Source organism: Engraulis encrasicolus, chromosome 7, assembly GCF_034702125.1.
Source record: "Engraulis encrasicolus isolate BLACKSEA-1 chromosome 7, IST_EnEncr_1.0, whole genome shotgun sequence".
Taxonomy (NCBI): Eukaryota; Metazoa; Chordata; class Actinopteri; order Clupeiformes; family Engraulidae; genus Engraulis; species Engraulis encrasicolus.
Window position 1 is genome coordinate 39749110 of NC_085863.1, and position 24772 is coordinate 39773881.

The 24772-nt window shown below is 45.2% G+C and overlaps 1 protein-coding gene across 1 annotated transcript in view; it reads left to right on the forward strand.

Annotated features, from left to right (window-relative positions):
* The window catches only part of abcg4a (ATP-binding cassette, sub-family G (WHITE), member 4a), a 59061-nt gene that overhangs the window by 756 nt on the left and 33533 nt on the right, over positions 1–24772 (forward strand). Inside the window, exon 2 of the mRNA XM_063202538.1 lies at positions 22691–22938. Coding sequence (XP_063058608.1) covers positions 22701–22938 — 238 coding nt within the window. The 5' untranslated portion in view covers positions 22691–22700. The remainder of the gene's footprint in view (positions 1–22690; positions 22939–24772) is intronic.

The following is a 24772-nucleotide window of genomic DNA, read 5'->3' on the forward strand; positions in this document are numbered from 1 at the left end:
TACCTTCTCTGGGAAGGAGTGTGTGAGAGAGAGTGAGAGAAGGTATTTGGTATGTGTGTGTGTGTGTGTGAGAGAGAGAAAGAGAGAGAGAGAGAGAGAGAGAGAGAGAGAGAGAGAGAGAGAGATAGAGAATATAGAGAGAGGGGTTGCAGTAATTACCAAGTCGTTTGCTGACGCTCTGCATGGGTCATTTAGTAAAGCAGAGGGCTTTCCAGTATCTCCACAACCATGCCCACTCATGCTAATTCACCAATCTGTGAGGGTATAGATAGCATGGCAATCCAAACATGTTTTTCTAGCTGTAAACTAGGATAGAACAGCCTCATACCTTTCCAGGCAACACTAGGCACTCCTAAAAAGACACTGCATGCCTTGTCATGTTAAACGCCATTAAATGTAATCAGGTCCTGTGTACATTACCTTTGCTTTTCCACCATTGTGTTTGGGTATGTGCATCGCATCACATTACATCCACTCACAGGTATTTTCCACCTGACGTAAAGGGAGCAGTGGCCTGTTGCCAAGGGTTCCCATACCCCACATTCCCATACCCCAAATCCTGCCATAATCAATACACCAGCAGGGTCTGATTGGAAGATTTAGTGCACACCATTAAGACGTTCCTCAAATGTACATGAATGTACTGTAAGAATCATAATGTATGGGCGGAGGTCTAGCTCCTCAAGGAGGTCACAAGCATTGAATTGATGAGATAAAGAAAGCCAATGACCTTTTAGTTTTGTAGCCTGTCAATGCATACCTTTCCGGCAGTGGAATTCTGTAGTTGAGAACACTTAGCTACACTAGTACAACTCATTAAAGCATAAAGACTTAATCACTGCCATTCTGGTAACGACGAATTTATAACAGGGGCCAGATAGCTTCAAATATAATATAGGGTGTTTCTGCAGACATTTCCAGGCGATCAACATGTCTGCTCTATGTGATGCATAGTCAGGTGTCCATGATGTATGTAAGTGCTGTGGGTTTATGGAAGCCGATCCATTAGCTGTTATGAGTGTCTCTCTCCCCTTGACCATTGAGATGAGATCTCAGATTATATCCTTTGCCTTTGCAAGACATTTGTCTCGGTCAGCACAGAATCAGGTTCATGGAATTGAATGTAACATTAACACACAGGGCAACAAACATGGTTGGCGAACATTGCCTATAATGTCATTAATAAATAGCTCAGTGCCTCCCCTTCAGGAGACTGGGCCTACTTCGTCTTGTTAATATCATTAAAGGCCTATCAAGCCATCAGACGGCGTAATAGCCGACTCATACTCATCACACGCTGAGGGCGTTGTAGCTGTTTATTTGATTTGTATGAATGACACATTTCACAGTAGTGTCATCATCAGGCTTTGATGACTTAATATTCTTGGTGCACGTCATGGTGACTTGGGATACGGTATAAGGCAGGGGTCAGCAATTAAGTTTGGGCCTGGACCATTTTTTTCTCTGACAATGGCATCATGGGCTTTTCTACTGGAATATGAAAGTTGTTATAGGCCTACTTATTTCTTATTATATTAGAAATAAACATTATTTAACATAAACACATTCCAATTAATATAATATTATACATTATTTTCCCTCTATGCACTGTTATTATGCAAAATGCTGCATCTCCCTGTCGCCTCTTGTGAAACCGGCAACTTGCTTTAGCAACCTGTCATAATTAATGTCTGTTGCACGAGGGAGACAGGACACTTGTTTCCATGAGATTACATGCACACACGTGTCAATTACCGTTTTAACCTGTGCGTCAAAGTAGGCTAAACAGGCTGCAAGAATTTCATCTCGCAGGCCAGATGTAATTGATAGCGGGCCAGATTTGGCTCCCGGGTTGCTAATTGCCTACCAGTGGTATGAGGAATTTTGGAATGTTACATGACATTACATTACATTTGGCAGATGCTTTTATCCAAAGCAACTTACAAATGAGGACATTATCATCATGTGGGAGAAAACAGAGCATACATGCTAGGCAGGGTTAGTGTTTAAGAGCGGGTTTTTTAATGAGGTTTTAATTTCAACATGTGTTAATCTCTAATCTCTTGTTCATGAGTCATCTCTTCAGTGTGACATTTATGTGTAGTAGATGTTTTCTCTGGATTGATGGCAAGTTCCAAAAGCTTGTGGTTGATGATGAAAGTTCTTTGCAAAAGAATTTGCAACGGAGACATGATTATTTGTTCCGGTTTAATTCAATTTCATTAAAATATGCCACCAGTAATGATTCCAAGTTCCTTCGTTCTGCATTGCAACGCAAGGCCTAAAGACCCTAAATGAGCATTCAATTTATGATGGCAGACGAGGGAGCACCCCAGCTTCACAGGAGAATGTAAATTAAATCACACACATAGTAGCAGATGTGAGCACACAGCAAACATAAATAGGAAACATGATACAGTATAGCGTACTCTATGCCTTTCGAGCCGTGTAAATTCAACACACAGAGAGGACCAACTAAATTGGTGTTTAATATGAATCTCGTAGCCTCTTACTGCAGATGGGGTCACCGGCGGGCCTATTCACTATTTGCTGAAAATACTCAACTACATCATAACAACATTGCTATGACATTACCGAGAGCCTTAAGACATAGCCATTACAATTCTGGTGACAGTAAGGTTATAACATGGGCTCTGTGCAAAGAGGTTATGTCTTCTAATATGTAATTCTGTAAAGATGATCAGTGCTCTGAAAGATTTTCTTCTACAGACATAGTTTAATATGCGTTGGACATTTGAGGTTGTATCTGCCTTGTATTAGACACACTGATTCAATGATCAGTTAGCAGGATGTTGATGTTGCAGATGCTGTTTACAACCTTCTTCCATGGCCTGGGTTTATTTATGCACACGCACCACTTAGGAGATTTTACTTCCATCTCTCGTCAGTGCTCTCTGGGCAGCTCTCAATCTAGGCATCTCTGACATCATCTGACTTCCCAACATCTCTCCACCTCTCTCTCCCTCTCTTCCTCTTCCTCCTTTGCCTCATCATTCTTCATCTCATCATCGTACTACCTCTATTTCTATGTCTCAATTTCTTTCTTTCTTTCTTTCTTTTTTCTTTCTTTCTTTCTTTCTTTCTTTCTTTCTTTCTTTCTTTCTTTCTTTCTTTCTTTCTTTCTCTCTCTCTCTCTCTCTCTCTCTCTCTCTCTCTCTCTCTCTCTCTCTCTCTCTCTCTTCACTACTCCATCCTTCTCTTTTCATATCTACCCCTCATCATCTTTTAATCCACCTCTCTCTTGGCCATTATGTGATACCCCTATTTGTCAAATTTCATATCTGAAAAAGCTAAACATAATCCTCAGTGATTGAGGTCTTGTACAGATTCACACAGAAAAAGCTTAAGTCGTTCTTTCAATTTGCCTGGAGGTAAAAGAAAATTGCATTTCTTTTGTAGAAGTAGACCTGTTTGACCATCACATAAATCTATGTGGCCTCCATTCAAAAGGCGAGGTTAATTCACTTAGTGTTTTGGCTCCTCTTGAATGGAGGCCTGCTGCCCAGCCCAAGTGTCCCTCATGGTCTTACGCTAGTGATTCATTCAAGACGACAGCAGGTGCGTTCCTACTTTGACCATGTGTTTGATTATTTTTAGACGCGCTTGTAGATTGTAGAAAATTACACACAGGAATGAACCGTTCAACATGGTTTAGTATAACCTCTTGAAACATCTTGGATACAAGGGGTTATGTCTACTACTTATTACTACTAATTTGTGTTTTTAATCAGTCATTTAGATTCGGCAGTCCATTTGTTTTGTGCAAAAGTCTGTTCTCATGGCCTACAGCAACTTTTTACCGATCTAAAATTAGATTATTTCCTGTTTGTGAGTCATGATTGACATACACACTTGAGGGCTTTCTCCTTCCTGCCATGGTCATACTTTCAGGCACAAAACAAAAAGAAAGACAAAAAGCTGATACTTCCTCTCCTCTCTTGGAAGATTGAAGTTAATGTCTCTTAGCATGCCTCATCTGAAGCAGACTCGTCTGCCTGTAGGTCTCCTTTGAGTGGAATGTCTTTGGTTTTCCTAGCATCAGCGCAGCTAATTTCCTAGCATCTCTTTATTTCAATGATAGTATCTATTCTCTGAATGAGCCCTGTAGTTGATACTCTTTTCTTTACTGATGTATAAGATGTGAGTCAGGTACATGCGTTGTTGTACAGTTAAGATAGCATTCACATAATCCACATTTTGTGATATCACACTCGTGCTGGAGTACATTTGGAGAACTTTCACTGTAACATTCTGATCATGTGATCGTATCATCAACAATATTCTAACTATGTTGTGCAGTTAACGTTACATTGAAATGGTGCACATATTAACATTCATGTTGGGCTGTATTGTCTTTCTAATGTTCCACAAATGGTGTTGGAGCCTGATTCATCTTTAATAGATGTCCCAAAATGAAGATTCAAATGAAATGAAATCGAGTTAACTTTGACCCGGGGCAGTAAACGTGGAGGGTCATCTCTGCTTGCCCTCTTATTCCTGTCATAGCCTGAGGGGAGAGGACATTAAATGCTCTGAGGTCAAGCTGCTCTGACCTCTATGATATTGAGTCACTCTAGCACTGGAGTTATAGCCTTAGATCAAGGTCTCAGTCACACTTGATTTCATCTGTTTTCAAAGTGTGGGGACTGCACGTTTCCCCAAAGCCCCTTCGGTTCAACCTTTCAACAATCTAATAATTTATCCCGACCCTTACATCTCTTTGGAGGTAGTCTATTTTATGGTGCACCGATAAATTGAAATAGTTAAAAGGGCGTTGTCTGGATTTCCACACTCCAAGTCAGTTTCTGTCCTTCAATGACATAATTTTGCTAAAACACATGGAAACCTTCTGATTATCGATTATGCGTGGTTTACTTATTACTCACAAAATTCATTACCTGTTATGGCTTGCGTTTACCTGTAAAAGAAGTCTAGGCTTGTGCTTCAGCCTCAGGATTTGACCTAAAATAACAATAATTTGACTTGTCAATGGGAAAATATTGGGTTATCGAGAGGACGGAACAATGAGGTTTAGGAGAAATGACGTGTCACCTCCAGTGATGGTGTAGCCTGACCTTAGCCCTCCGTAAAGATCCGCTCAACTATCAATTCCCTACACGTTAACTCTGTATGTACGAGTATATGGTAAAACCACCTGGCTAGTTTTAGCTGTATGCACTATATGAAGCTATCACACACACATCATCTCTACAGCCCTGGGAAGTAGGACAAAAAAGTAGTCTGTTGCTGCCTGCTAATGTTTGTTGAGCTTGTTCTATTGGATTTTTAAATGGGCGTGATGAACAGGCCTTGAATGGTGTATGTGTCTCTGTCGGCGATGCCCTTGTTTGATACTACTGCTGTGTGGAAAGCGGAAGTGGGGGTGGGGGGGAGAGCTGTGCCGTGCTGCTCGATGTGGGCCCACTGCTAAAGATTTCACAGCTTTTTCAAAAGCAGCAGCCAGACAGCATCCACTAGCCTCCACTAGCGCAACAGTAATGGGAATCCACTAGCACGTGGCCAGCCTCTGCATTCACTCCCCCACAAGAAGTGTCATTTTATCGGTGGTGTATAGGTGATGAACAGCATAGCATGGCTGTCGATGTAAGCTGCACATAGGCCTACAGTAATAGTAAACATTTACAATAATATTTTACATTATCTGACGTGCGTGTTGCCCCCCAAAGTGTAGTGACCAATTTCTGCATACTGCAGCAGAGGTGATGAATTTGTCCAGTTCCCTGCTAGCACAAAGTCAGTTTCCAGTTTAAACTCAGTTTCACACAACGTGGACCGCCTTTAATTGGCTTTGTGGGGCAGCTGAGCAGCTGAACTCCATGCGTATTGCTCATCAGGATTCCTCTGATAGTGCTGGTATTAACCCATAACTGCCTGGCACGGCACATCGAGACTGAGAGTCAACATCTTCAGTGTGTTGTTTGCACTAGTGGTGTCCTGAGCAAGGGGGGATCAGAGATCATGTCGCCATTGTATTAGACATCACAGGGTGAGTAGACTGGTGAAGTGTGTGTGTGGGGGTGCTCCTAATGGACATGGAGGGCAGTCTGACCAGAGGGAGATGGGGGATGTGGTCTACTGATGATGTAATGGGGTCTTCTCTGCTTCCTGGATCCCCATCCTATCCATTCAGGTTGAAAAGGATGGTGGATTATAGTGTTTTATAGAGGTGGCTGAAGTTAAAGTACTGCTATAGTTTCCTTCCAACACAATTATCTTGAGTAACTGGTCTACAGGCAATATAGAGTGAATTACCTGATTCGGTGTGTTAGATCAAATTTGAGTTTTTTCTTTCGAGGTTTTTCAGGGTTTTTTTCCGCAACAACAATGTCTAGCACCTCATTAGGCGGGGTGCAATGGAATAACTGGTGTAACCACTATGTAATATCATGTGCTAGTGTTGTACTTGTACTCAACACCTACAGCAGAACGTAGGCTCAACTAGAGGACCCCATTCTCAATTGCAACTCTACATAAATGTTTATAAGACTGCATCAACATGGCAAAATTGGACAGGTTGAAAAGATGGGCGATTACAGCGTTTTAGGACACAATTAAATCACTGTAACAGTGAGTGTGCAGTGTTAACGCAACACTTATGTATGACCAACTCGAAAAGTGCTACATTTGAAGTGTTGAATTACAGTGCAGTAACACTGCTGTAATATTGGACTGCATCCACCATCACCTGTTTGACACGTTACCGTGTTTTAGGGTATTATGCCTAGAAATTCATCATTGAGATTTCTGCTGTGGTGTATTAAGGCTTTTTGGGCCACATTCAGGATCAAGTGTGATGATTAGATTTGGGCTGCAGTGATGTGCTCAGGGCTTCTTCTGTTCCACGTCAGTAGTCGTGGAGCTGGCTGGCTAATGATATTGCTAATGCTGTCCTCATTTCAAAGTTCCCATTTGACAATGAAATCCAAATTAGAAAGAGTATGTGCGCAGTTTGACTGGTATTCATTTATTGAGGGACAATGGGCTTTAGCGCTCAACAGTGGGGGGTTAGCAGCACACTGAAGCGTTACATTTGCAAATGTGAAATCTGCTGTTTTGTTAGACACCATCAGAATTTAAACATTTGCGAGTCATGTATTTGTCAGTCTTTATCATGTAAATAAATTCTGTTTCTTTTTGATCGTTTCGATTATGTTATTTTCAGGCAGCTTAATGCAAGACTCCGGTATTTGCAAGCCCTGAATTTACTGTCAATAAGAGGAGGAATAATGTAGTTACAAATACATACAGTTGAATGCATTGCTTGATCAGATTTTATTCGCATGTCATGTCTCTATTTTGAATTAGTTGAATTTAAGATTCCTACATGCCTTGTATGCATGTGTGCGTGTGCGTGTGCGTGTGCATGCGCTTGTCTGTCTGTCTGTCTGTGTGCTTGTGCATGTGTGTGTGAGTGCAACCGTATCACGCACCAGTCGTAAAGTCTTCACGAAAAAAATGGGGGAATTTCTGGGGGAAATTGTGTACAAGGACGTGGTGAATTCACGATATTGCCCGTGTTTCGTGGTTGATTTACGGTTTCAGTCTCGTGGTTGATTTACGATATGCATTGAAAACTACGTGGTTGATTTACGATATGCATGCGTTGGCATTTGCGTTGGCATTTTTGCACAGGGGCGGGGACCGGCCGCGACAGAACCAGAACCAGGGAACGGCAGCTTTTGTGATATGCACCGGAATTCTCATCCGCCTTGTACAGGGTACAGTGGGGTAAATCAAATATAGCCTACCTGTGTAACAATTCGGTTCCTGCCGTACAGTGGGGTAAATCAAATATGGCCTACCTGTGTAACAATTTTGTGATATGCACCGGAATTCTCATCCGCCTTGTACAGGGTACAGTGGGGTAAATCAAATATAGCCTACCTGTGTAACAATTCGGTTCCTGCCGTACAGTGGGGTAAATCAAATATAGCCTACCTGTGTAACAATTCGGTTCCTGCCGTACAGTGGGGTAAATCAAATATAGCCGAATTCCGGTGCATATCGATATCGGTTCCTGCCATACATTTGTCCCACATCGCTTGATGAGAATTCCGGTGCATATCACAAAAGCTGCCACACCGGCCGCGACAGAACACTGCAGATACATTCCTTTGATCAAAGTAGCCTACATCAAATGCACTGTAGCCATGACAGAACCGGCCGCCTCCCGATTTAAAACACCGCTGATAGCCTGATTACACTCATGCCCGTAGGCCTACTCCTTCCCAGTAAAAATAAAATAAAATAACGATTGAATAAATAAGTAGCCCCTCGTGCCTTCTTTATTGGAATGCGGAGGTAGGTGCAATGAAAATATCGGAGTGAGGAGTTAGGTGCAATGAAAAGCGAAAACATTTTATTATTGCCCGTGTTTCGTGGTTGATTTAAGATTTGAGTCTCGTGGTGGATTTACGATATGAATGCGTTGGCATTTGAAAACTACGTGGTTGATTTACGATATGCATGCATGTAGTCTACAACTAAAACGTGTTTTGGCAGCTGATGAATGGCAGCGCATCTTCCTGATTTCCACCTTCTGTTTAAAATGACACGGGGAGTGACATGAAGCCGCCCACCGATTTAAAACACCGCTGGTGATTAGGCTACACTCCTGCCCGTAGGCTATCTTTGAATTTACACTCCTGCCCGTATCCGTATCCACATGCATATGTAGCCTACTGCGTCAGGGCGGTGGGTCCCAGACGCTGATGCTACTGATGCTGATGCACCACTCCTACTCACCTTTTCTCTGAAAGATGCTGATGTAGGCCTAGTCACCACCTTGCCCAGTGGTTTTCAAAGTGTGTGTGTCACAAAGTGTTGATTAAATGGTCTCTCTTAACACTACTCTTACTGTATTATTATAAGGCACTCTAGAATGGTGCAAGAGCTCCCATTCATTTTCAATGGGCGGTATTTTCAATGGGACTATTATTGTATAGGTAGGTTTGATACCTCACTACATCTCCATCCAGAAGAATTGACCAGGATTATTACAGACACGGTATACACTAACATTTAATGTGCATTTACCACTGATATTATAGAAGAAACTCACACGATTTCAAGTATTTATTTACAGTATTTATTTACACACACACACACACACACACACACACACACATGCGCGTGCACAGATTTTGGGGGGCAGGTGCATTGTTTAAAAAAAACACACACAAAAAAACAAATAAGCTTTGAATAATAATAATAATAACACTATAATGATAGTAATAAAAACAAAAGAAATCAACACAAAAACAACTAAAATGTGCCTTACACACACACACACACACACACACACACACACACACACACACACACACATGCGCGTGCACAGATTTTGGGGGGCAGGTGCATTGTTTAAAAAAACACACTCAAAAAAACAAATAAGCTTTGAATAATAATAATAATAACACTATAATGATAGTAATAAAAACAAAAGAAATCAACACAAAAACAACTAAAATGTGCCTTACACACACACACACACACACACACACACACACACACACACACACACACACACACATGCGCGTGCACAGATTTTGGGGGGCAGGTGCATTGTTTAAAAAAATCACACACAAAAAAACAAATAAGCTTTGAATAATAATAATAATAACACTATAATGATAGTAATAAAAACAAAAGAAATCAACACAAAAACAACTAAAATGTGCCTTACACACACACACACACGTTTTTTTTTTAGCTTTTTGTAGTGGATTGATAACATCTGATTTAATCTAATTAGTGAACATCTAATGAACCGAACTGACATGGATCATAAAAAACACCTACAGTAAAAACTCCCATAAAGTCATGTTTTGGATATCTCATCTGCGCAATTTATCACTATGCAGCATTTTTGAGTATTATTACCTACCTATGGTTATTACAGAGAATTAAATCAGGCACACTTCCTATTCACGTCACATCAGTTGCCTGAGTCATCAAAACATACACGTCCTCCTGCCAGGATTTTGCTAGCTTATCGAAAACAAGGATAATGAGGTTTGCTGTCATCAAATTAGTTGTGAAAATGGAAGTTTGGAATAAGAAACAGCATAACACTGCAGCAGAAACTAATGTTGGTGAGTGTACTAGGGCGCATCTACTTTTTTCTACACTTGAATGTCACATGCCCCGGGACACGGCGTGTCTTCAGCTGATAGCTGTAAACAGAAGTGAGCCAGGTTCTCCTTTTTTCATGACCAGTGTTGGGAGGTAATGCATTAGAAAAGTAGGCTAAGTAATGTTCTGTAGGCTAATGTGTTTGCGGTAATTGAAATGAAAGCAATTTCAGAAATGAAAATGACACTTGATTCTCGCGGGCGGTCTGGGAAATGGGAATGAAGCAAGTAATAAGATGCTAAGCTGGTAATGGATGGCTCCCGTTTAAACTTAGTTGCTGTGGCCTGGCGTGGCCTGGCCTCGCTATAGTTGTTTATTTTTCCTTTTGTAGCCTACAGCTTTGGCTAATAGCTGTTGCTTGTCATAAATGACTGGAAAATCAGTTTGTGACAAAGGATGAAATATTTCCCATTCTGTAGGCTGGAGGTGGGAGTCTCCGTACAATGACGAACAATGCAGAGTTAATAAATAATAATAAATAGTAAATGCTCATAAAATTATCATAAAAGTACAAAAAATACTTAAAATATCACTCATATAGTAGCTTATTATGTAACATTTCAGACATGATGAGACCAGAAATTGTTCTATTTTTGTTTTCTCGAAATCAGGGTACTAGGCTTCACTTTTTCACAGTTGTTAGAAAATGTGGTGACATGTTAAAATGTATTCACCTTTTTCGAGAAAAAGGGGGTGGCTCACCTTACCCCATGGCTCACTTTACCCCAGTCTCCCCTATTGTTCATGTGGGATGAGGGGGGATGGGCAGGTTCATAACAGTCCTCAGGTAGGCCTAATCGGCAGGGTGTAATGTGTGAGTGGGGGGAGGGTAGCTCAGTCATTCTTGAAAAGGGGGCATGGCATACGCCCAGCAACAAGTTTAAAGAGCCATTCCTCCGCTCTCTCAGGTACATTTCACTGTTGTTGTTGGTGTCAGTCAGTGGTCATGCCTCAGCAAAGAGACCCTGATCGGGAGTGGGCCGACCTGCGTTGGCTGGAAATACAAGCACAGGAATATTTGGCAGAATATGAGGTAAGTTCTTCTATTTAATCACTTAACTGTTATTAGTTCATCACTGTTATTGTCCTGTCTTGCACTTTGATGTCAGTTTCAAAATGTACACGCCAGTTTCATCATTCCTTGGTAAGTGTTTTGAAAGAATACTTTGAATACCAATGTTTGATATCTTCTGTAATTACTGTAGTATGTATATAAAAGAAGTGAGTACATTTCTCACTTGTCTGCATTTTTGTAAGTGTTTCTTTAAATGGGACATTTCTTAAAATGATATTGACACAAGGAACATTAGACAGCATGAAGTTATAACTGCTGTATATTTACTTATTATCCCTATTCCCTCCATCATCTCCTCCAAGACACCCGCAGCTGTCTCCTTTCTCCTGCTTTCTCCAACACACCAACAGCCTCTCTCTGTCCTGCTCTCCTCTGTCTCCTCCATCCTGATCTCCAGTGCAGCAGCAGTGCCATCCATGTCACCCCCAGCAGCAGCACTGGCATTCATGCCCTCAGTAGCACCCAGGACAGAAAACACAACATTTAAATTAAACTGTTAAAAAACTCTGTTAAGCTATTGCCATTCCACCAAGAACTAAGTGATTGCTGTGAGTTATTCAGCCAGTGGAATGTGCTGTGTGTGTGTATGTGTGTGTGTGTGTGTGTGGGGGGGGGGACTTTTTTTTGTTTTGTTCCACTGCTGCATGTGTATGTTTGTGTTGTAAATAAATACTTGAATGTTTGAACATGCCTCTCGTGTGAGTTTCTTTACTTGGTAGGTTCTTGCATATGAAATGTATAGTGTGTCTTTAATAGCCTAATATTCATAGTCAATTCTTCTATCCCATTTAAAGGCTTAAACATTACATTATGAATTGCCGGTATTACTTTTCAAGGTTAAAGTCCCTCTAGCAATGCTTGGGGTTAGGTGTCCTGCTCAACGGCACTTCAGCCATGGATGGAGGTGTAGGGAGAGGTTAGGGTGGGATTAAAACCTACAACCCCATAGATAGAAAGAACACATAAAATAATACAGTAATCAACACTTTGTGACCCCCCCCCCCCCCCCCCCCCCCCCCCCCCCCCCACACACACACACACACACACACACACACTTTGAAAACCACTGGTCAATGTGGTGACTAGGCCTACATCAGCATCAGCATCTTTCAGAGAAAAGGTGAATAGGAGTGGTGCGTGCATCACCATCAGTGGAGCATCAACGTCTGGGCATGATCATAGGGTGACCATCTGTCCGGACTTCGGGTGGACAAACCCCGCACCCTAACCCACCGCCCTGTCGCAGTAGTCCTACCCGTGGCTTCAAATCGCCGGTGGGCGGCTTCATGTAAATTCAAAGATAGCCTACGGGCAGGAGTGTAATTACCAGCGGTGTTTTAAATCCGGAGGCGGCTTATGTCACTCCCTCCCCGTGTAATTTTAAACAGAAGTTGTAGACTACATGCATATCGTAAATCAACCACGTAGTTTTCAAATGCCAACGCATGCATAGGCCTATCGTAAATCAACCACGAGACTCAAATCTTCTGTCGCAGTAGTCCTACCCGTGGCTTCAAATCGCCGGTGGGCGGCTTCATGTAAATTCAAAGATAGCCTACGGGCAGGAGTGTAATTACCAGCGGTGTTTTAAATCCGGAGGCGGCTTATGTCACTCCCTCCCCGTGTCATTTTAAACAGAAGTTGTAGACTACATGCATGCATATCGTAAATCAACCACGTAGTTTTCAAATGCCAAATCTTAAATCTTAAATCAACCACGAAACACGGGCAATAATAAAATGAAGTGTAATCAGGCTATCAGCGGTGTGGAGTAGGGCTACGGGCATGAGTCTCCCCGTGTCATTTTAAACAGAAGTTGTAGACTACATGCATGCATATCGTAAATCAACCACGTAGTTTTCAAATGCCAAATCTTAAATCTTAAATCAACCACGAAACACGGGCAATAATAAAATGAAGTGTAATCAGGCTATCAGCGGTGTGGAGTAGGGCTACGGGCATGAGTGTAATCAGGCTATCAGCTGTGTTTTAAATCGGGAGGCGGCCGGTGTGGCTATCAGCGGTGTGGAGTAGGGCTACGGGCATGAGTCTCCCCGTGTCATTTTAAACAGAAGTTGTAGACTACATGCATGCATATCGTAAATCAACCACGTAGTTTTCAAATGCCAAATCTTAAATCTTAAATCAACCACGAAACACGGGCAATAATAAAATGAAGTGTAATCAGTGTTACGTTTGTAAACGTGTAGTAAATGAAGCACACTGACACACGGCTTGTGACGTTAACTCATCGTGTTTATCTAGCTCAAACTCCCCGAACCCCGGGCAAGACCCAAGCAATAGAACACAACATAATACAGGCATAACACAATGCTGACAGCACAGTCGAACTAGCCTGAACGGATATAACATTTTCCCCCCCTCCTACTGAATTTCAGGCATGAAATGTAGAGTCAAAGTCCTCCAAATATGCAGGACGGGATCTAGTGCGAACGGGCCTAGGGGAGGCATAAAGCTGTGACTGGGTGGTCTCAGATGCACTGGCACCCCTTGTCAGGGGCAGGTTGGTAGATGAGCTGGCGGTACCAGTTATCGGTGGCAGGTTGGTAGATGGGCCAGTACTCATTTGTGGTGGCAGGTAGGCAGGTGTACCTGTGGTTCGCTCAGGGACTATCTGAGGGGCCAGTTCCGGTGCTGAAGTATCCAGCCCACCCAGAGAAGTAGTATGTGGTGTCACAGGCGGTGTGAGAATTGGAGGTGCCACTTTGCGGAGGCGGCTTGCATGCCACCGGCTGCCGTCGCTGAGCAGGAAGGTGGCTGAGCCTAGCTGGCGAGTGACTTGGAGAGGGGCTGACCAGTATGAGGCGAGTTTGTTGCCTCTGTGGGGCCTGCAGACCCTGACCCACTCCGTGGGTTTGATGTCAGGGGCCCTGGCGCGTGCTGAGTGGTCGAACGCCTGCTTCATGCGCCTCTGCTGACGGGCAACCGAGGCCCTGACCGTGGGTGGTGGCCTCTGGGGCATTTCGGGGCTCAGTCTGTTCAGGGGAAGCCGAAGCTCACGGCCAAGCATGAGGAATGCTGGGGAGACCCCTGTTGTAGAGTGTTGGGTGGCCCGGTAGTGGAGTAGTGTGTGACGTAGAGCCTCTGGAAAGGCCCAGCCCTGGACCAGGTGTGCCCTAAGGCTGTTTTTCAGTGACTGGTAGAGAAACGTTCAACCACCCCATTAGCTTGAGGGTGGTAGTAGGCTGTACGGATGTGGCGGATTCCTTTGGCCTTGAGGTATGTGGTGAACTCAGCCGAGGTCAGCTGTGGGCCATTGTCGGTTGTGATGGTGTTTGGGAGGCCCCAGCGAGCAAAGAGAGAGTCGAGGAAGTCAATTATGACTTTAGAGGTCACTGAGCCAGTGGTCATGAGCTCGGGCCATTTTGAGTGAAGGTCATACGCAACGACCAGGAACCGTTGGTGGTGAGGGACACCCTGTATTTCCCCGCAAATGTCCAGCTGTAGGTGGTCCCAGGGCTGAGTTGGCCAGACCAGTGGTTGCAGGGGTGGGGGTGGCTGGTGACCTGTCTTGCCACTCAGGAAGCAGGCTGTGCAGTCTTTACATAGGGCCTCAATTTCCTCGTTTATCCCAGGCCACCAGACCAGGCCTCTGCAGCGCTGCTTCAACTTCACAATGCCCAGGTGGCCCTCATGAGCCATGGCTAGAACACGTGCCTGCAGGGCACTAGGGATGACTGTGCTGAGGCCGCGTGCTACACAAGTCCCATTCCAGCAGGACAGCTCCTGCTTCACTCTGGAGAAGACCGACAGCTCCTCCGGCACCCTGTGAGGCCAGCCATTCTGAATGTAGTCACGGAGCTGGGAGAGGACAGGATCGCTCTCGGATGCCTCTTTTAGCTCCTGTAGTGATACCGTGGTCTGTAGTGGAGTGTGTAGCATCTGGACAATGTCCTGTTCAGCACGGTCGGCGTCAGTGTGTGTGTATGTGATAGGGTGCGGCGTGACAGAGCGCGACAGCAGGTCAGCCACAACATTATCTCGGCCAGGTGTGAACTTGAGGTCAAAGTTATACTGGTGGAGGCGGTCGGCCCAGCGGTGTAGCCGTAGTGGTCTGTGGCCTGTCCCAGATGTTGAGAGTAAAGCGGTTAGAGCCTGGTGGTCTGTTCTAAGGGTGAAAGCGCGGCCGTAGAGATACAGGTGCCACCTCTCGCAGGCCCAGATGCAGGCTAATGCCTCACGCTCACCCACGGAGTACCGCTGCTCAGTAGGACTCAGTGCCCGTGAGGCGAAGGCGATTGGTTTCTCCACACCTCCCTGCATCTGTGACAGCACTGCACCGATGGCTGTGGCCGACGCATCGCAGGTGACCAAGGTAGGGCTGTCAATGTTGAAGTGGGCTAGCACCGGGGCTGTTGTGAGCTGAGTTTTGAGTGTGTGTATGGCATCAGAACACTCTGGTGACCACACCCATGGCTCCTCCTTACACAAACAGCTGTCAAAGTGGAGCAGTGGTAGTAGAGTATCATGGGAGTAACTTCAATTAGTAGCCTGTCATCCCCAAAAAGGAGGCAAGCTGAATGGCTGAGGTGGGCTCTGGGACGGCCAGAATAGCCTCCACGTTTGACTGCAGTGGGTGGATGCCGTTCCCTGACACGCGATAACCCACATACTCAATGGCTGGTGCAGAGAAGACGCACTTGTCAGTGTTGAGTGTAAGTGTGTGTTTGCTAAGGGCAGCAAAGACTCTGTGGAGGCGGTTGTCATGGCACTCAGGGGTGGCCCCATGAACCACAACATCATCAAGGTAAATGGCCACGCCAGGTATGCCAGCTAAGATCGATGCCATGACTTTTTGGAAACAGCTGGGGGCGGAGCTCATCCCAAAAGGCATGCGGGTGTAACGGAACACCCCAACGTGAGTCACAAAGGTTGTCAGGTTCCTGCTGCTGGGGTGGAGGGGCACCTGCAGGTAGCTTTGGTTGAGGTCGAGTTTGGAGAACACAGTTGAGCCATGGAATTGAGCGGTGAGCTCCTCTGCTGTAGGAAGGGGAAACCTATTCGGGATAATGGCCTTGTTCACTGTGCGCATGTCGACGCAAACGCGCAGACCCCCAGACTTCTTCCTTGCTATCGCCAGATTTGAGACCCAGGGCGATGCATCCACAGCTTCAATGATATTGGCGTCCAGCAGCTGTTTGAGCTCAGTGGAGAGCTCATCACGGAGAGCCAGCGGGACGCGGCGCAGGGCTTGGATGACTGGTTTGACGGCAGGGTTCAGCAGAGGCTGGTGCGCGAACGCTGTAAGGCAGCCCAGGCCCTCGAACAGTGACGGCCACTTCTGTTGCCATGGCGTGGTGACAGCCAGAATTGCAGCTCCCTTTGTGTCCACCAGGGAGAATCCCAGAGCTGAGAAGAGGTCCAAACCCATCAGGTTGGCTCCCCGACGGGAAACTTGAAAGGGAAAACTGGGCACAACCTTATTGCCATACCCCACGGTCAGTTTAATGGACCCCACCAGGTCTATTTTTGCATCCCCATAAGCCGACAGTGAGGTAGTTGGGGAAGACAGGGGCAGTGCACTGAAGAAGGAATTGTATGTGTGCATATTCATGAGAGATACACTTGCGCCAGTGTCCACGAGGAGTGGAATGCACACATCATTCAGCTGCACTGAGCATGTTTTAAATGAGGTTACTTGTGAATTGACATTGTGAATGACAGTGGCATGGTGTGATTCAGCTGGGGCAGAGCGGCATACAGCGGCAAAGTGATTGCGTTTGCCACAGTTTCGGCATATTTGTCCTCGAGCAGGACAGTGTTGAGCCCTGGACTGGTGGGAGGACGACCCACAATTATTACACGATCGTGGAGGAGGTGGTGGTGGAGGAGGCTGTGGAGAGGGAGGCTGTGGGCGTGGCCGCGAGCGAGTTTGACGTCGTAGCATTAGGATCGCTGGGGAGTCGGCTGCTTCCATCTCGCTCTGGCTAGGCTCAGGTAATGCTAGCGTAGGTGACGGTGTGGGATATGCAGCGGTTGCTTGTGGATTCGACAAGGCAGATGTGTATGTGGCTGCACTCTCTATTTGGAAAGCAATAGTCATCGCTTTTTCGAGTGTTAACTTATCATCTTCCAACAGGAGAGTCTCGCGCACTTTTGCATTGTTCGTACGCTCTATGAGCTGGTCGCGAATCATCTCATCCTGCAGTGCACCGAACTTGCATGAGCTGGCTAATGCACGCAGGTTTGCTACGTACTGATGTACAGTCTCACCAGACAACTGGTGTCTTTGACGAAACAGAAATCGACGCAAAAGGGCGCTTTGCGGGGCTGCATAGTGGGCATCAAGAAGTTCAAGTGCTTTTTTGTAATCACTGACGGTACCTGACTCCAGTGCTCCGAGCACACGCTGACCCTCGGCTCCTAGGCAATGCTGCAGCAGCGCTTTCTTGCGTGCAGCAGGCACATCGGTGAGTCCCACTGCTAGTAGGAAAGTTTCGAAAGACTTAATCCAACGGGTCCACGGAATCGGTGGCTCACCCGGCAGTGCGAGAAACGGTGCCGGTGGTGGGAGGTTTATATCAGCCATCCTCGTCGCCAATGTTACGTTTGTAAACGTGTAGTAAATGAAGCACACTGACACACGGATTGTGACGTTAACTCATCGTGTTTATCTAGCTCAAACTCCCCGAACCCCGGGCAAGACCCAAGCAATAGAACACAACATAATACAGGCATAACACAATGCTGACAGCACAGTCGAACTAGCCTGAACGGATATAACAATCAGGCTATCAGCGGTGTGGAGTAGGGCTACGGGCATGAGTGTAATCAGGCTATCAGCTGTGTTTTAAATCGGGAGGCGGCCGGTGTGGCTATCAGCGGTGTGGAGTAGGGCTACGGGCATGAGTCTCCCCGTGTCATTTTAAACAGAAGTTGTAGACTACATGCATGCATATCGTAAATCAACCACGTAGTTTTCAAATGCCAAATCTTAAATCTTAAATCAACCACGAAACACGGGCAATAATAAAATGAAGTGTAATCAGGCTATCAGCGGTGTGGAGTAGGGCTACGGGCATGAGTGTAATCAGGCTATCAGCTGTGTTTTAAATCGGGAGGCGGCCGGTGTGGCAGCTTTTGTTATATGCACCGGAATTCAAGCGATGCGCAAATGCCAACGCATGCATATCGTAAATCAACCACGTAGTTTTCAATGCATATCGTAAATCAACCACGAGACTGAAACCGTAAATCAACCACGAAACACGGGCAATATCGTGAATTCACCACGTCCTTGTACACAATTTCCCCCAGAAATTCCCCCATTTTTTTCGTGAAGACTTTACGACTGGCGCGAGATAGGGCTCGTGAGTGTGTGTGAGTCTGTGTCTGTGTGCCGGTGTCTATCTGTGTGGGTCTGTGTGGGGTGTGTGTGCGTGAGTGCAGGGTTAACAAGCTCATTATGTATTTCTCTTATCGGGGATGTTCCTGTGATTCAGCAGTATGCTCCTCTGCAATCCTGCCCTCCTCTGGGGTTGTAAGGGGATATTTGGAAGGCATGTCTGGCCTCACAATCTGATCACGTCCGCTTAATGCACACCGGCCCCAAGTGGCACACAGGACTACTGAGACGTCGACCAAGATGGTTTGGCAAAGCATGCCTCCATATTCCATCTCAGCGCAGGTGGGGCAGGCCTGTTTACTCTGTGTTGGTGACAATAAGGTTATAACAGGATGCCTTTTAATGCACACCTGTCCCAAGGGGCACGCAGGAATCCACACTTAGATGCCGAGATGGTGTAGCAATGCATGCCCTCACATCCCATCTTTGTGCTGATGGGTTGGTTGGTGGAGTCCACTACATTATAACCACATTGCTATGGCATTATACAGAATGCTAAGTAGCATAATAAAGCAAGATTTGGTAATTACAATTTGGTGACAATAAGGTTAAACCAGAGGATCTGTGCATATTCCAGCCTTTTAGTGCAAAATGGGGTGGCCAGCGATCCGAACAAACCTCCGCTACATTATAACAACAATGCTATGACATTAGCAAGATTGTTATTGTAAGTAACAGACCATCAACAGTTCATTTCCATTCCAATGACAGAAAGGTGTTAATGCACAGAAAGCTCCAATCTTAGGCACAGAGATGGTCCGTATGCCATTGTAGTCTTTCAGTGCAGATGGAATCGGCTGCAATCTGATTCACTGTTTGCTGAAAAAAACTCTGCTAGTTCACAAGAACAGCTATGGCATTATAGATACTGTTAGTAAGTAGCAGAACAAGACTTGGACTTAACAATTTTGGGTTATAACAGGGGCTCTCTGCACAAAGTGGTTAATGCACTCAAGACTCAAAACTTAGACGATAAGATGCCTCCATTTTCCATCGTTGTCTTTGGTGTAGTCAGAATTGCTCATCCAATTCATTGTATTGCTGAAAAAGCTCAGCTACATCACAACAACATTGCCATGACGTTACCAAGGGTAACTGAGTAAGACTGGGTCTTCATTGCCATTTTAGTAACAGCAGCAGGCTTATAATAGGCTCCGTTGAGGAAACGCCTCTATATTTTACCTCCAGTCAGGATGGCTGCGAAGGTGAGAGGGAGGTTTGTTTTGTGTTGTAGAAGCAACATGTCAGTGATATAAGGCAGTGAGTCATCCTTTGCTGCTCCTACCCAGCATTTCTTCTTCTTCTTCTTCTTCTTCTTCTTCTTCTTCTTCTTCTTCTTCTTCTTCTTCTTCTTCTTCTTCTTCTTCTTCTTCTTCTTCTTCTCCCTACTGACGTGATCTGAAACTTGGGGTGCTCAATGAGATCACCCACTGCGCTGTGCTGTCTGTGCTCTGTGGCAATTGAAGCTTTGCTTGTCTGTGTGTGTGTGTGTGTGTGTGTGTGTGTGTGTGTGTGTGAGAGAGATAGTGTGTGTGTGTGTGTGTGTGTGTGTGTGTGTGTGTGTGTGTGTGTGTGTGTGTGTGTGTGTGTGTGTGCGCGCGTGACTGTTTGTATGTGTGCGTGTGTGTGTGTGTGTGTGTGTGTGTGTGTGTGTGTGTGTGTGTGTGTGTGTGTGTGTGTGTGTGTGTGTGTGTGTGTGTGTGTGTACGTGCGTGTTCTCCGAGTACACTGTGGTGTGTGTGTGTGTGTGTGTGTGTATTGTGTGTTTGTATTGCCGTGTGTGACAGTGTCTCAGAATTGAGGGCAAGTTTGAGCTTGCCTCTTCCTTCACAGCCAAACTCAAAGCGACGTGGAGGCCGGGGCCCGGGGCATAAATGGGCTGAGGCCTCTGGAGAAACAGCGTTTAGGAGTATGACAGAGCCTCCACTCGGAGAACTGACGTATCTCCATGGCCTCTGCCTCCATAAAGCTCCCAAAATGTCTACCCTAGTTCACCCCAGTGTCGGTGGAGCTGGCGCACGAAGGCCAGGGTAGGATGGATAGATAGAGCACAGTCCCCTTGATGTCTGTGTGATACGCATCCAAATTGTGCTCGTTCCTGAAATAGACCTCTCTTCAGGCTCGAGGACTCTGCTAATCTACTGGCACCGAGTGCAGGATTCCTCTCTGTCAAAGTGGAATTCGTTATGGGCATTATTTTTTCGAGACGGCCTACCTACGTATAGTCTTTTGCAATGCCGATTATGGAACGCTCGTCCTTAATGGAATGTTTACCTGAATTGTGCACTTTTTGTACACTTTCGTTCAAATCCTGGGTCAGTCAACAACAGATTGAAACATTGGCTTCTGTTTACATTTATAATTGCATTCTTACAGTAGCTGACAGTTTTCATAAGACGGACCCCACTCCCTGTATTCTTTCTTAACCCCTGAAGACACTATCATATTACCCGAATGGCAATGACCAAGTTGTAATGTATTACTAAAGGCCCTGTGCACTGGCACTGGCACTGGCACTGGCAAGCCCCAATATAATGAATAAGAGCTCACACTTTACTACGGTAGTGGCAATTTTGTTTCAAATGTCCATTCCTTTGAATTTTCGCTTTGGCCCCCACATTTCCCTAGAATCGCCTCTGGTGACTATTACAACGTCCCAGTGGGCTACTAGGGCCTACGAAGTACATATGTGTAGAACGGAGTGAGTGCACAGTTTTTTTTTTACAGTTTCAATTCAATTTCAGGTCAGTTAACAACAGATTGACACATTGGCTCACAGCTATTTCTGATTGTTTTCAGTATGTCCAGATACCTTATAAAATGTCTTTCTTACAGTAGCTTAATGTTTCACGAGATAGAACCAGCTCCCTGGACATCTGTGAAGAACAAAGTGAGTCTTTGTTTCTACAGAAATACAGTAAACCATGCAGTGTTAATTTAACACTCTGTATTAAAGTGAATACTCTGGGACCAAATGCTCTCTGGAAGATGTTATATCGACTCTAAGTGCTGAATTAACACTGCATTTTTTTATTGTGCATATCCGGAAAGCATCTGAAACAACAGTGAGTAAGACTCTTTTGCTCTCTGTTAGGATTTTGAATCCTCCTGACGTTTATCTGTAGCTCCGTAGAAAGATAAAGGGCCGGCTGAATGCTTAATTATTCATTAGCCATGCTGTGCCTTTTAAAGCAACCAAGATTGGCTGTTTAGATAGCAACGTAGGAAGGAGAAGGACACGGCAGTTAGTGGGAAGTCAAGATGCCAAAGGGAAGCGTGGACGAACTTTTCAACCTGGGATGTCACACAAGCTATTACCGCATGACAGTTCTGGGGCACTGTGTGACATTGCTGAGATGTACAGAAAGCTTTGCATGCTAAAACGCACAACAACAACAAAAACAGTATGCACATCACCTGCGATAGTCAGAGGTTATTTATTTATTAGGTCAGAAGGAATAGTTGCCATTCAGCCATACCTTGGCGATATGAAGAAATCATAAACAAGGTATTCTGATCATTGCACAAATTTGCTGCGTAAGATTTTCCAAGAAAGGTTCCCTCCCCCCGTAGCATTTTTTGAAATCAGATACTGACTTGTTTTTTTTTAATGGAATTGTTTTTGTTTTTGAAAAGCTTTCCCACCATAATTGTTAAGGGGAATGTGAAGGGCCATTTGTCTTACAGTAAATCAAATCAATGTCCACATAGGAAGGGCCAGCTAAGAAACCAACAGGAAGAATATAATGGATACACTGGCACTGAGAGCAATGAAGATGCTAGGTTTGAACATCTTTTATTTCAAGTGTACAAGTTTCATTTTCCTATTTACTGATAACACAGTGTTATGGTAAACATCAAAACTCCACCACCGGTCCGTCTGTCTGTCTGTCTGTCTGTCTGTCTGTCTGTCTGTCTGTCTGTCTGTCTGTCTGTCTGTCTGTCTGTGTCTCATGTTCCCCCAACAGCATCCTCCGTCAGCATGGCTGAGAGGCACAGGAAATACTAATAAGTCAAGTCAAGTCAAGTCTTTTAAAGTGTTTGTTTCTTCTGTCATTGTGTCTGGTCTGCAGCCCCATCATCATGGCTGAGAGGCCGCCCGGGGAGGTGGGCCAGGTGGTCATCCCCATGGAGGAGACCAAGAAGGCCCCGGTGGGCACGCCGCCTCCGGACGCCACGCTGCTCACGCACCTGAAGAAGGTGGAAAACCACATCACCGAGGCCCAGCGCTTCTCCCACCTGCCCCGACGCTCCGCCGTCGACCTGGAGTTCAACGAGGTCTCCTACATCATCAGGGAGGGGCCCTGCTGGAGAAGGAGAGGTACATGCAGTCTTCCTGTTCTTATCGTTCTCTCTCTCTCTCTCTCTCTCTCTCTCTCTCTCTCTCTCTCTCTCTCTCTTTCTCTCTCTGTCTCTCTCCATCATCAGGGAGGGGCCCTGCTGGAGGAGGAGAGGTAGATGCAGCGCTCCAATCCTCCTTCTCTCTGTCTCTTTGTCTCTCTGTCTTTCTGTCTCTCTCTCTCTCTCTCTTTCTCTCTCTCTGTTTCTCTGTCTGTCTGCCGTTCACACTCTCTCTTACATCATCCGCGAGGGACCCTGGTGGAGGAGGAGAGCTAAATTCTGCTGTCCCCCCCCCCCTCTCTCTTTCTGTCTCTGAGTCAGCCTCTCTCCATCACTCTCTCGCTTACCTATATGTCATCTAATAACTGTCTGGATGAAGGAGGAGAAGTAGATATCTTCCTCCCTCCTCTCTGTCTATTTCACTCTCTCAAACTCTCACTCTTTCTCTGTCTTTCCTATCTCTCTCACTCTCGCTCTCCCTGTTGCTCTGTCTCCCACTATCCTCTATTTCTTTTCTCTCCCCACTGTCTCTGTTTTTCTGTCTCTCCTTCTCTCGCTGGGCTAACCCTAGCTGTACAACCTCTCTCTCTCTCTCTCTCTCTCTCTCTCTCTCTCTCTCTCTCTCTCTCTCTCTCTCTCTCTCGCTCTATGGGTGTGTTCGGATCGGAAGGCAGTGACTCGATGACTCCCCTCCTACATGAACAGGTCTCTGATCAGACAGGTGAAGTTAGCTGATGAGGCGGTCGTTTCGAACGGCACTAACTAGTGCGCTGCCCTGCGCATTTGATCTTACGGCGATTCCATGGCGGGAGTTACGTTCATCACTTTAGCGCTTAGCTTACGCATGCTATTTGAACGGTGAATGACCACCAGGCGGTGGAATCGTAAAATAGACTATAAATAGATCTAGCGACGGCATATTTAGATACTACAATGTTGATTTATCGCTTCACTTCTCAACATCTGTGTACATAAGTGTCAGAATAAAGAACATAAGGTGGTAGCTTGGGTAGTAGCCAATGCTTGACACTAACTTTTTCGCTTACCAGCCATTTTGGCTAGTGGTTTTCCTGACTCACTAGCCATTGGGCCTTTTCACTAGCCATAATTTTCTTAACCATCATAGCTGCTTTAATTAATTATATAATAGGCTGTAATAATGTAATGTAGGATAACATAACATATCATAACATAACATAACATAATATGCTATAGGGCCTAATAATTAGAATTGTTAGGCCTATTAACTGGTTCATGCATGCATGCTATGGAAAGAACAGATTCACTGATCTGAGGAATGGTATTGACCATGCAGAAACACCAAGCACAGTGTTGTGGAAGGGCACAAATGAAGCGACACGAGAGCAAAATATTTTCGTCTTTGATCTGAAGGGCACTTTCTTCATATCATATAGGCCTATCTGTGGAGATCGCCGTCCAAATTGTTGCGCAAAGTAGATAGCGCAAAGTCATTGCCAAGTTCGCTGTCCTCGGTCATGGATGTGGAATAACACCTCTTCTGGAATATGTTCTTATAAAAGTATCCACTAGAAAGCACACAGAGATGCGGTAACTACAGAAGGGGCTACGACTTCCTTTCATTACGTTTAATATTGAGTTGTTGTAAAATACAATTGTAAAATACAAACGGACGCAAGGCGAGACGGGCACCTGCGAAGGTCGATGGGATATGCTTTTGTGCAGTCTGGAAGGCTACTACTGCGCATTGTTTAAGACCGGTTTGACAGTCGGGAACAACAGCACAAGAAACATGGAGGAATATTAAGGTATGGAGACATACAGGCAAATCAGAA